The 13,038-nt window shown below is 46.0% G+C and overlaps 1 protein-coding gene across 1 annotated transcript in view; it reads left to right on the top strand.

Annotated features, from left to right (window-relative positions):
- Positions 1 to 9,758, top strand: part of VWA3A (von Willebrand factor A domain containing 3A) — a 58,779-nt gene extending 49,021 nt beyond the window's left edge. Inside the window, 12 exon segments of the mRNA XM_054580960.1 lie at positions 311 to 385; positions 878 to 1,004; positions 1,518 to 1,615; positions 2,676 to 2,813; position 3,069; positions 3,773 to 3,877; positions 5,472 to 5,619; positions 6,362 to 6,506; positions 6,916 to 7,081; positions 7,910 to 8,034; positions 9,468 to 9,565; positions 9,728 to 9,758. Coding sequence (XP_054436935.1) covers positions 311 to 385; positions 878 to 1,004; positions 1,518 to 1,615; positions 2,676 to 2,813; position 3,069; positions 3,773 to 3,877; positions 5,472 to 5,619; positions 6,362 to 6,506; positions 6,916 to 7,081; positions 7,910 to 8,034; positions 9,468 to 9,565; positions 9,728 to 9,758 — 1,257 coding nt within the window.
- Positions 9,759 to 13,038: the final 3,280 nt, after the last annotated feature.

Raw genomic sequence — 13,038 nt, 5'->3', positions numbered from 1 at the left:
TTTTTACTTCAAAAGCCAGAGGCTTGGTGGGGAGGGTGTAGGAGGAAGTGGAAGAGAGTATAAGGAGAATATGATAATGGAAAGAAACATTTTAAAAACTATAAAAAATAATAAAGTGCACTGTACTTTAAAAAAAAAGCCAGAGTCTCCTCTGAATCTGCAGCAGGAGATGAGGAAAAATGTCTCAGGAATCTAGTCACTTAGGTCCCTCCCTGCAAAGGTTTGTAATTGACAGATTGAGGCTAGGATGAGTGGGCTGTGCCTGACACAGAAAATAGGCCACTGATGGAGAAGACTGCCTGTTTTCTAGAGTATTAAAGATGACCCTGATGGAGAGAGAAGTCCCTTATTGAAAGCTATGGTGTGGTGGCCACTCAGTGGTAAAGTGGGCACCCCACTAGGTGAGGCTGGCCTTGGGGTGGGGGCACGGGCATGGCTGAGATGTGCTAATGATGATAGTAACCAAAATGATTGAAGATCACAAGTCTTGACCATGCATCAGCCCTTCTGCTAAGACTGTCCCATTTAAAGCTTCTAACAAGCAATTCTATGTGGCAGGTAATCTATTATCTCCCCATTTTACTGATGAAGAAATTCAGGCTGAGGGGCTAAGAATAATGACCAGTGCCAGCTGTTTGTGACAGGCATAGGTAGTTTCATGAGAAGACTCAGCTCCTAAAATCTAAGACCATGTATCTTACTTCCAACATCAGAGACAGCACAGTGCTCAAAGCAGAGCCCTGGAATCCATAGAACCTGTGTGGAATCTTTGCTCTATGTCTTATTGATGTGGAGTTCCACTTGTCTCACTTGTAAACTGGGGAACAGAGAGGATGAAGTGAGATGGGGTATGGAAAACACTCACTCTAGCCCACAGGCCACATGCCCTCCGGCTGCAGCCCAGTCAGGCAGAAAGGACACTGCAGAATGGAAGAGGAAGACCCAGGCGAGGGAAGCAGAGATGTCTCTCTTACTGTTTTATACAGCAACTAGGAATAACACGGGTAAGTTGGAGGATACTGTAAGCCCAGCAGGCCCCGTAGGGAGGAGACTCTCCACAGTCCCAGGACATGGGCAACACTGCCTCTGGACCAGGCCTATCCTCACACCACTCAGATCTCTGAGACCAGGAAAATGGACATGCAGTCTTGACACTAGCAGAAAACGAGGTAAGTCAATACTGAAGGTCTCCAGAGGTCCCCAGGTGCAGTGCTCCCACTCCGTCTACGAGGGACAGTGTCCTCGGCTCCTAGGCTGACAGGGGAGGAAGTCTCTAGGCTAGCTTCATTGCTGTGAAATGGCACAGGTCCCAGGAACCACTCACTGAGGTGTGAAGAAGAGAGAGCCCAGCAGGCTTGCCCTGATCCACTTTACATCCTCCTTTTCGACCCCAGCAAATTGCACCTAAGATTTTACATCTGACTCCATTGACAGAGAAATTTATGTAAAAAGGAGTGGTGTAGGGAGGGAAGGAAAGGGAAGAGGTGCAAAGGGTAACCTTACTCTGTTTCTCCCAGGCTCAGTGAACAGGAAGTACTCTTGAGGAAGAAGCATAAGAAGGATTAGCTCTTCTATTGAATTGCCCAGAGAGGATATAATCTGCTCAAGCCAAGAAGTATACAATTGTCTGCACCAGCACATGTTTCCCTAGGCAATAATTCCTCCTACAAGTCATTACCTCTACAAGGGTGGGCATACATGGAAGTGAGAAGAAACTTGCTTAAAATGACTTGCTAGGGATTAAATACTACAAGGTTTGAAACCTGAGTCTGCCATCTCCTGGTTGGGTGACCGTGGGCAAGTCCCTTAGCTACATTCAATCTCAATGTCCTCATTTTATTTTACTTTTATTTTTGATTTTAGAGAGAGGGGAGGGGAGGGAGACGAAGAGGGAGAGAAGCATCATTGTAAGAGAGAAACAGTGATGGGCTGACCTTCCTACATGCCCCAGCCAAGGACTAAATCTGCAACCCAGGCATGCGCCCTGACAGGAAATTGAACCAATGACCCCTTGGTCCGCGGGATGCTGCCCAACTGAGCCATACTGGCTGGGGCTCAATGTCCTCATTTGTAAGATGAAGACAATTGTACCTATCACATAAGATCAATGACTAATTGAAGTATATTTTGCATAAAGTTCTTAGTGGTGTCAGATCCTTTCTGTTGCAAGTAACAGAAATACCTTTTCTTGTTCATCCAGAAGATAGAACACCTTTCTTCCCTCAACCATTCAATGAAATCTGAGCTTGGTTCTGACTGGTCAATACTGGATGCTGTGCTCTGACTGCGTGGAACCTGCTCATTCTTGTGACTCTTCTTGTGACAACGAGACTGAAATTATGCTCAGTAGCTTACAGTGTGAACTTTAGACCAGTCAGGGATTCCATCCAAATTTTTGGGGGGAAGGTTGAAATGATGTTGGGGAAGCAACAACGTCCACCAGACTAGGAAGAGGCAGGTACTCAATAAATTTTGTTCCCTGTTGTCCCTATTCTTTGTGCAGCTCTTCCCAACTGGGGAATCTACATACAATGGATTCTCTCAGTGAGGACCAAGGAACCCCACATTTCAAACATGAGACAGTTTTCAAAGAGGACATTTTAACATATGAGTCAGACAATAATTAACTTCAGCCCGAATCACCCAAGATAATAGTTCTTTTCTTTATTCTAAAGTGGGTGGCAAATTACGGGCTAAAAAAACTGAAGATGGAGATCTCCAGATGCATTGGTCCCAATTGCACTCATCAGAAGTCAGCACAGAGGCTGGCGGCAGCCACATACTGCAGCATCTCCCCCGGTGCAGGGGTCACTGTACGTCAGGATTCTATTGTTGGTGGTGTTCTTCTCTCCCAACTCCCACCTCTTCTCAGCCCCAAGTGGCAGTGTGTGTTGCGGAGAATTTCCAGTGAATGTATGCACAGTGGCTTCTGTTCTTCCTGCCAAACCCCTCCCCTCAAAGTGGGGTTGCTCTTGGGGAACAGGTAATGCAGAATCCTTCTGGAAGAAAAGTGAGCCCCTCAGGGAGCCTGGGGCCATACTCAGGTTAGACAGGCTCACTGGATGCAGGGTCAAAGACAGTAGCTGAGAACACAGGGCAACGGCTGACATACTCACCAACAAGGACTCTGTCCCTGAACACTGATGATGCTCCTGGTAGGATGGCGAGAACAGGGCTTATCACAGGAGGTAAGGGGGTTCTCTTCTCTATTTTCTACTTTTGGACTCCTGTTTTCTCATTGCTTTGACACTGGACCAGGTATATTTAGTACAAAATGAACATCTAGCCATGCTTTTTTAAAAGTTTCATTTTATTTCCTTGCCCCCCCCTTTTTTTTCATGACATTATCAAGATGACGGGAAACTATAAAGCTAAAATATAGCCACCAAGTTCAAAATTACCCACCAGAAAATTTTTAAGAGAGTTCAATCATACTGTCCCCTCTCCACCCAAGGTCACCCTTTGCTTTGAAATGTATGGGTCTCCCATCCTACCATAAAGGCTTTTCTGCTTTAAAATTTAGAGATACTACATTTTTCATTAAGACAGTGACCACATTTGCCACAAAACCATCATTCCAATTCCTGATTCCATCCTAGAACCATACGCCTAGTAACATAATAAAAGAAAAGCTTTAAAACAAACAAACAAAAATGTATGTTTAATAATGTTTGGGAAATTATGAGCCACAGTGGACTAAACTCTTTTAAGGGGTATGGAGACATGAAGAAATAGTGATGGGGCAATTTGCCTTTATTTGTGTTAATACAAGGGATGGTGAGATGCATTCAGTGGACACCCAGGGAAATTGAAACATACATCATGTGCCTCAAGAAGGTGATGAGACACTATGTCCCGAGGCTGCAGAGGCTGCTGTGTGGTGAGCTTAGGGATGCCAGGGTCAGTCCTCCCCAGGCCAGGCACTCACAAACTGTCAGGTCTGGGACTGGGCCAGGAAGGTCATCCAGATACAGCATGCCTTCTGGGTTTGGAGGTCAGGCAAGGTGCTGGATGACAGGGAGGTTGAGCATGGGCCAAAGAGCACCAGAGGGGACCCAGGTCGTCCAGGTATATTCTGCAGAGCCAACTTCCCCACCTTGCCTCTCTGGGTATGACAGAGGGACTGGCCCTAGAGAAGCTCAATTTAGTCTTGATTGGGTCCCACAGAACTGCCCTGAAGGTAGAGATGGGGGTATCTTGACAGAGAAGTTCTCCATTCTTCTTTACAAAGAGCATCAAGGCCCCTCTGGGAGAGGTGAATGGACATGCTGGCTGGGTGGAGCCCAGCTCATATTGCAGAGGAGGGTGTGCTGGAGAGTAGGAGGTGGGCTGAGCATCAAACCCAAGAGACCAGGCAGACAGCTATATCTAGATGGGAGGGAGTTTAGGCTCTGGGGCTGGGTGGGTTCTTGGAACAATAGGAGGAAAGAGAACAGGAGCCTTTTATAGAGAGCCTGTGTGGGCCACTCAGGGTCCTGTGTAAATTCATCTGGTCTACTCCTCTGGTAGTCACAGTCCATGGGCAGTGGGTTATAGTGATGACTGCCACTTGTCAAAGCCTCTGGAAGGGCAGTGGTTGGCGGTTGCTTTAAGTATAGATCAAAGGACCTGGGTATGAATCTCGGCTGTCACTGCCAGTCTGGGTGACCCTGGGCAAGTCACTGGCCCTCTCTGTTTCACCTTGAGATAAATTCCCAATCTATTAACAACCTCTCGAGCTTTCTTTCTTGTCCCTTCCCCTTGGGTCTCTCTTCTCAGCCTTTGTTATTCCACACATTGACCTTCTCACTGTCCCTCAAACAGGCCATGCTCTTCTGTCCCTCCACCAGCTTTTCACAAGCTGTTCTTTCCACACCCCACCTCTTCCTTCAGCTAACTGTTATGCCTCCTGCAGTCATTGTTTATCTGCTCCCCACCCACATCTTTCCAACTCAGATTCTCTCCATTATGTGCCTCATTAATGTTGTCAGAGCCCATGGCACAGCTGTAACTTCTGTCTTCCTTGCCCAAACGCAAGCTCTGTTGATCACCACTGCACTTCGCACAGTACCAGGCATCCACATAGTGGATGCTCAGTTGATTCCTGTTGGTCAGTCAACAGGCTTTGTGCTCTATTATATCTTTCTAGCCCCAGACAATACTGAGATGCTACTTAGTTCAATCACTTAACTTGAGGAATGAGGAAGCTTAAGCCCAGGGTAGGTATAGCCACTTGTACAAGTAATCACAGGTGAAGCCACAGCTGAAATCTTCATCTCCCAAAGCCCAGACCCCTAACCAGATCTACCCTAGGACCATCAACCCCTCTGACAACACTGCAAAGGCCATCCCCAAGTGGGTTGACAGCTGATCAATGATCAGTCAAGCAACTGTTGTTGCAAGACTATGTATTTGATAGCTACAGTGAGGAGAAACAGCCAGGAGGGGTGACCCCTCACTCCTTCCCTGCCTTTGCCCCAACTCACCTGGAGCAGGGAGCCACCAACTGTTTGGTGCCATTTTGGAGAAAAGAGTGTGCATCCTGCTGGACACCTCAGGGTCCATGGGCCCCTACCTGCAGCAGGTGAAGACAGAGCTGATTCTGCTGATTTGGGAGCAGCTGAGGAAACACTGTGACGGGTAAGAGGCAGGGGTGTAGGGGTGGAAGAAGATCAAAGGGGTTGTCCCTGGGGCTTCTCTGGCCAAGGCCACTCCCTCCTCACTGTTCCAAAGGGCCAGGCCATTTCTGAAATGCTCTGATGATCAGCTTACTTGAGCACAAAAGAACACTGAATTCTCCTGTAGAAGTAGAGTGGATTTTAGAAATCCTGTTCAGGCCCACAATCAATTGCAGACAGAGGAAATAAACCATTTTGAATTGTGATTTCAGCTGTACTTGATTTTTAAGGATTGGAGGCAGTAGGTTGTTTGTTCTCTCTCCTGAGAAGGTTTGATCCTAAGGGGACAGCAACAGACTGGTCCTAGGCTGGGACTCATTCTTGCCTTAATATTAAAAAGAGCAAACATTTATTGTGCACCTACATGCATGGTTTAACTCAATTCTCACAAAGACCCCAAGAGTTATTGTTATTATCATCCCTATTTTTCAGAAAAAGAAACTAAGTTTTGGGTTACATAATTTGTTGGAGATCACATAACCTGCAAGTGGTATTTAAATTTACTTCTGTCTGCATCCAGAATCTTGACTGTGTACCTACTTATTCTCCTGTAGTCCACAGCCCTCTCCCTGAGGGTCCCTGGGGCTCCTTGTGAGGGTCTCCATTGGCAGGCATGAACAGTGCTCACGGAGGTTACTTCACCAGAATTCCATATAGACTGACATGTTCTAACCAGTCTCTTCCCCCTCCCACCCCCACCCCAGCTTTAACCTGATCACCTCTTCTGAGGACCTACAACTGTGGCAGGACTCTCTGGTGGAGACCTCAGACACAGCATGTCATGAGGCCATGCAGTGGGTGACCCACCTCCCTGCTCAGGGCAGCACCACAGCCTTGCAAGCATTATTGGTAAGTTCCAGCCTGGAGCCTGACCTTGTAGCAAAAAAAGAAATAGCATCACCCCATATATGGATATTGCACAATGCTTTGGAATGTCCTCAGTGTAAAATCATTGTATTTTCCCAACAACCCAGTGAAAAAGGGATGCTCATTGTTCTCACTTTATAGAAGACACAGGGCTCAGAGAGGTTAAGTGACTTGTGTGGGGTTAACCAGCCTGGAAGTGAACTGTACTCTTTCTCCTAAACCTCAGCAGCTTTCTTGTCAGTGGTGGGCTGAAAGGGGAGCCTCTCAGTCTTAATGGACTAAGACACTAGGATCCAATCCAACACTTTTTCCTTGGGAACAGCAGGCCATTTGTTTTTTCTCTTCCTGGTAAGCTCCCACACTGAATCAGACAAACTGCATGCTTCTTCAGAACGCTTTCAGTTTTCATGATGTGGAAGGATTGTACCTCCTGACCGATGGCAAGCCAGACACAAGCTGCAGCCTTATTCTAAGTGAAGTGCAAAGACTCAAGGAGGAGCAGGATGTGAAAATACACACCATTTCCCTGAGCTACATGGGCAGATGGGCCACAGGGAGTCAGCCTGAGCAGCTCACCTAATCCAGGGACTCCGATCAGACACTGGTCCTTCCTGGCTCCAGCCCTGTGAGTCAGGAATTGGGAGGGCCTGGCAGGAACACACCAGAGTGAAAGCCCCACTCGGCGTACCTTTAACTTATCCAGCAGTAGGGCCTGTTCCCCTGACTCTGCAGCACGGAAACAGATTTGAACCTATTCCCACAGTCACGTGTCATGCTTTCCCTCCATCTTCCCTGGGAGCACAGTTATGAATATTTAGGAGAAAAGGTTTAAAGCAGCATTGTTATAGTTATTTTTATAAATAATCACCAAAGAAGAATATGTGTAAGGCAAGAAAGATTTAAGTGCTTCAGAAAAAAGTTAACATTATTGGCAAATAATATAGTTATTGGCAAATAATGTAATTATCTAATATATGATCACTTAGGTGCATATTTGTGTCTAAATCATGAACTCTATAAAGATCACACTGTGTCACTAGTAGGCCTAACCCATAGTAGGCACTGGATGGATTTCCAATTAGGGAAGGGGCTGGAGTATGCTTGCCATGTGCTTTGAGGAGTCCAGTCTAAGTGGTGACACCAGCAGGGAGAATCTGCCTCATGAGGTGGCAGCAGTTGCCACTGCCCATAGAATGGCTGGGAGAGTAGGCTTGGTGATGCTGACAGGGCCTCAATGGCGCAGAGCCCCAGAGACTTCCCCAGGAGGTCCCTTAGGCCCATTGCCCCACAGACTTCCCCAGGAGGTCCCCATGGGCTGGGATCCCAGGGAACTGGCCTGGCAGGTCAGTCATCCCGGCCCCAGCCCTCTCCGTCCCTTGCTGCAGGGTGGAGATTATAACTTCTGAGAAATCTGGCCTCCCTCACTGCGGGGCGCTATCACTGTCTTGTTGGTGACAACCTGCTCTTCCAAATTCTCCGCCTGCTGACCAAGAGCCTCATGGTTGAAATGGTAGTTGTGGAGCCAGTGAAATGGCTCAATAAAATGTCAACAGACATGATTTTTTCCTTCCTAAAAGATCCCTGTCCTCTTGTCAAAGTATTGACTAAAAGGCCTGTGCTTCCCTGCTGCTCACCTCTTAGGCCAACTCTCCGCAAGGTTGGGAAAGAAGATGAAGTTCGAGTGTTATTTAATGATAGGATGGTTTGCATTTTTGAGCACTTACTATGTACAGGTTTGTTGCTTTATATAGATGACCTCTGTTAATCCTCCCAGCCATTCTTCTACCCATCCAGCAGATGAAGAAACAGGTTTAGCCAGGCTTGGGAATATACCTGAAGTCAGGGTAAACGGTAAAGCCAGAGCTCAGAAACCCATACTGCTAAGCTCTCTGCTTTAATTTCTACATATTTCTGTTTCCCTGTGTTAAATCCATTGAAACAGATATTCAAATGAACTGTTAAGTAATAAATCTGCTTCTATCACAGTAAGTAAGTAAGTAATAAATCGTGTGTTCTATCACACATGTAGGACAAGAGGAAGGCATCAGTGATCTTCTTCCAACCTACTAGAAAAATTACATACATATTTCTACCTTTTTCATATTTCACAGAACACATTTCAGAGTGTTCTGTTGTCAATATAACATTTTCAGCACAAATTATCAAGTAACAGAACTAACAGGAATTCCAGATTTCTTTTTGGAGGCTAAATATTATGTCCCAGGACATGGCTTAATTTTTTAAGTCAAGTACTTTGCATGGTTTCTTTGTTCAAGTAACTAATTAGGGCCAAATATTACAAATAATACAGAGTACAGAACCAGTAAAAGTAATACATGTCCTTATTACACAGGTAAAGAAATTAACCCTATTGTGAAGGTTCTCAGATTAGTGCCTTATAAAATCAGACTCTGAATAGTTTCTGGAGGCAGAATGGGATCATCCCCACTATGCTGCCAGGGAGAAGGGACAGTTCACATCTCTCTTAGTTTCTCTTGAAAACTGTGAGAATTTTCCTTTTAAGGTCAGGCTCTGGAATTTCATTGGGTGACAGAAGAAGAAAGCATGTCTGAAAAGCTCTGTTTTACTAAAAGAAATAGAGAAAAGGCTGAATAGATTTTACTGAGTAACAGTGAGATAAGGAGCATATACCACTTGCCCTACTGACTTCAGTGAAGGCCAGAGGCCATCTTGCTTTTTTATTATCCCCTTCCTACACTGACTTTTAGACATCTTTCAAAGTGTCCTGTTTGAAGAATGACTCCTTTAGCAGGTAGTGAGCTCCCTATCCCTGAAAACATGCAAGCTGAGGCCTACAAGATCTCCTGCGTTGGGTGGGAGGCTGCACTTAATTAGCTACAATATTCCTCTAAGAGTTTGGATTTTCAGGTCCCATCTAGTCACTTAATGGGTCTAACATAACACTTATTTCTCTTTCTCAAGGACTCAGTGTTGCCATTATTTGAAGGAGATGATTTAAGGAGATTGGCCCAGGAGATCTCCAAGGCCAGAGGCTTCCTTTGGCAGGCCCAGTCATTCAGGTATGCCCTTCAAGCAGCCCCTCCCACCTGCCACATGGCTCCAGTCCTTCCCCCCTGGTCATGGCACCCTTGTTTCAAGAGTTCCTCCTGCCATGCTTTTCTCCCCTGGGCCCAGAAATCTGAGCACCGGGGGGACCATCTTCTTTCATTCCTGTCCACTAGGTCCCAGTTGCAGAAGGAAAACAATACATAACAAAAGGTCATTCTTTTGTAGATAAGTCATTTCAGGTAAGGGGATGGACTTCCCACCTTTTGACCACTAAGGACCAGGAAGCATGCTCTGTTTTGTGGACAGTTTTGTGGGAAAGGATCAAAAATAATGACTGCTCTAAACAGAAAGGCCACCCTACAAAGAACCACCCCTAAGCACATATTGACCCTGAGGCGAGGTGCCCTGGCAAGCTGTGGCCCACACCCCAGGAAATACTGTTCCAACACCAGGGCTCCCTGGAAGCTAAGGGAGGAAAGGCTCTGCCATCCCAGGATCTACCCTAACATTCCTGCCATGTCTCCCCAAAATGACCTGCACTCCAGTCACAAGATTGTCACTTGCTGGGAAGCCCTGCACCAAGATCCTTGCCAGGAATGTCTGTCTTGCCATCCTCTGCCTGGTGACTCTTGCTCATCTATCAAGGCACAGGTCAAATGGCATCAGCTCTACTCTGAAGATGTCCCTGGGACCCATCCAGAGCTGGGAGCCTCCAGCCTTCCTCCCAAAGCATCCTGACCAAACATCCATCTTTATAGCGGTGCCACCACTTGCTCCACTTAGCATTCCATATCATGCTTCCTTGCTGCCTTTGTCAACTCTTCTTCTTGACCATGAGTTCTCTCAGCAAGAGGCTGGTGTCCTAAGCATTTCTGGGTACCCAGAGCCTGCCATGTGGTAGACACGTAGTAGACACTAAGCATGCAGCTTAGTTGTGGGAGCCCAGCTGCGGAAATCAGAGAACAGATCCTGGTCCTCTCATTCTGTGCTTCCCACCACCCTGGTCCAAGGGGGTATGCAGATTCACTGTCAGCCCATCCTGGAGGAAGAAGAAACATGTGAGCGTCATTGTCACTCCCCCTCCTCCCCCCACTTCGCCTCAAACAAACTGAATGAGTCAGCTCTAGAACCCAGTCCAGAGAGAGTGCTCTACTCAAGCATGTGGAAATCGGGCAGGGTCTGCTGGCCCAGTTCCACCATGTACATATGAAATAAATGTGTCATGTATTATATGATCTGGGGTCATTTTCTAAGACAGGAAAAATTGCTTTTATTTAATAGGATCAAAATTACTTTTAAAATGAAGTGATCATTTATACATGTGTGTGCATAAATTTTTGGTGAGATAAAATTTTATTAAAAGACTAATTCAGAATATATGAGGAACTCCAAATCAATAAGAAAAAGATAAACATCTCAGTTTTTTTTAATGGACAAAAGACTCAAATGGACAATAGGTATATGAAAAGGTGCTCAACACCTTACCCATCAGTGAAATGCAAATTTAAACCACAGTGAGGTACTACTACACACCTACCAGTGTAGCTAAAAATAAAAAGACTGACAAGGTTAAGACGCAGGGCTATGGGAACTCATACACAGCTGGGGCAGGGGGAAGGGGCATGTAAATTGGTTTAACCACTTTGAAAACTGTGTAGCAGTTTCCACTAAGGTAAAAAAAAATATGCATACTCTACTCCAGCAATTCTACTCCAAGAGAAATGAGTGCATATGTTTGACAAAAGGCATATTCAAGAATGTTTTATAGCAACTTTACTCATAGAAGGCAAATATTGTAAACAGTATAAATGTTCATCCATGTGACACATTTGTACAACAGAATACTATACTACTGGTCAATTGAAAAAAAATGAATTGGCATCTGTATTCAGCAAGATGGATCAATCTTAATGAACAATATTGGACAAAAGAACATGAAGGAGTACATACTGTGTAATTCCACTTACATGAAGTCAAGAACAGGCAAAACTATTGTTGGCAATCCAAGTCAGAATAGCTGTTACCCAGTGTGTGGGGAGGGCACGCCGGGGTTACACACGGGGCATCTGGTATGCTGGAAGTGTTCTCTGTCTTGATCTGCATGGTCAATGAGATCAAGGTTACACTGATGTATATGTAGGTAAAATTTCATCGAGTTGTTTAAAAACACAGTTGACTAATCCTTAACAAGGCTTGGCTTTAGCCAAGCTCCACTGGGGACTAAGGGTGACAGTGGTGACCACAGTCCCCGACCCAGTGGATTTGTCTGGTCACTATCTTGGATAGCTGCCCTTCTGAGTCATTTCCACCCAGAGAAAATGGCTAGTAGTGGTTGTATATACTTTGCTAGAGTATATAACAAAATACCACAAACCAAGTGACTGAAACCACAGAAATCTAGTGCCTCCCATTCTGGAGGCTGAAAGTTCAAGGTCAGGGGACAAGCAGGGCTGTACTCCCTCTGAAGTAGCTGAGAAAGGGTCTGTTCTGGGCTCTCTCCTAGCTTCTGGTAGTTCCTTGGCTTGTGGCTGCCTCACTGCAGTCTTCATGTGGTGGACTCCCTGTGTGCATGTCTGTGTCCAAATTTCCCCTTATGAGCACACCACTCATACTGATTAGGGCCCTACTCTAGTATGAGCTCATCTATAGTTACATCGGTAATGGCACTTTTCTAAGTAAGGTCTCATGGTGAGTTACTGGGAGTTAGGAATTCAACGTATGAATTGGGGACAGGGCACAAGACAACCCATAGATGCTGTGTTATAAACTACGCTTTCTAGCAGGACAGCGCCAGCTAGCTGGGTGAGGGAACATGAGTTCTGTGGCTCTGCTGGTGGAAGAGGAGAGGCTGATCTTTGTGAATGGAAGGATGGACCAGAGATATGGTTTGTGAAGTGGTGAAGCACAGGACCAGGGTTTGAATCTTAATCTCTCACGTAGTAATAACAGCTACCACTGGTTGAGCACCAACTGGGCAGGCACCATACTCAGCATTCTGCATATACCTTGTTAGGCACAAGCCTCACAATGTCACAACTGTAAAGTACACACCAGTTCTACGTTACAGATGAGGAAACTGAGTCTTGTAGCTGACCAAAGACACACAGGAAGAAAGTGGCAGATTTGAACCCAGGGCTGTCCCCATGCCTTGCCCACTACACTCTGAGCCCCTTTCATCTCTCTGAATCTGCTTCCCTGTCTCTATAATTGAGCTGAAACAGAGTTATGAAGACCAAGCAAGATACCTTACCCCCTGCACATAGCACGTGCTGGCTAAGATTTAGTTTTTTCTCCCCCACACTCAGCTGTGCCCACAGGGTGTTCTTACAGGTGAAACCTTTCCAGTGGCCCTCTTCAGACCAAAATAATGAGCCCTCATGCTGAGTTGGCCTTTGGTGCACAGCTCCCTCGGTGCTATCAGAGTGGCCATGCCAGTGGTCCGGCATGTGCCTGCCCTGGCCCCGTTTACTGCCACTTACAAAAG

Source organism: Pteronotus mesoamericanus, unplaced genomic scaffold (assembly GCF_021234165.1).
Source record: "Pteronotus mesoamericanus isolate MK-2021 breed Mesoamerican mustached bat unplaced genomic scaffold, CSHL_Meso_final contig_64, whole genome shotgun sequence".
Classification (NCBI taxonomy): domain Eukaryota; kingdom Metazoa; phylum Chordata; class Mammalia; order Chiroptera; family Mormoopidae; genus Pteronotus; species Pteronotus mesoamericanus.
The sequence above is the reverse complement of the archived record's forward strand: the minus strand, read 5'-3'. Positions and strand labels throughout refer to the sequence as shown.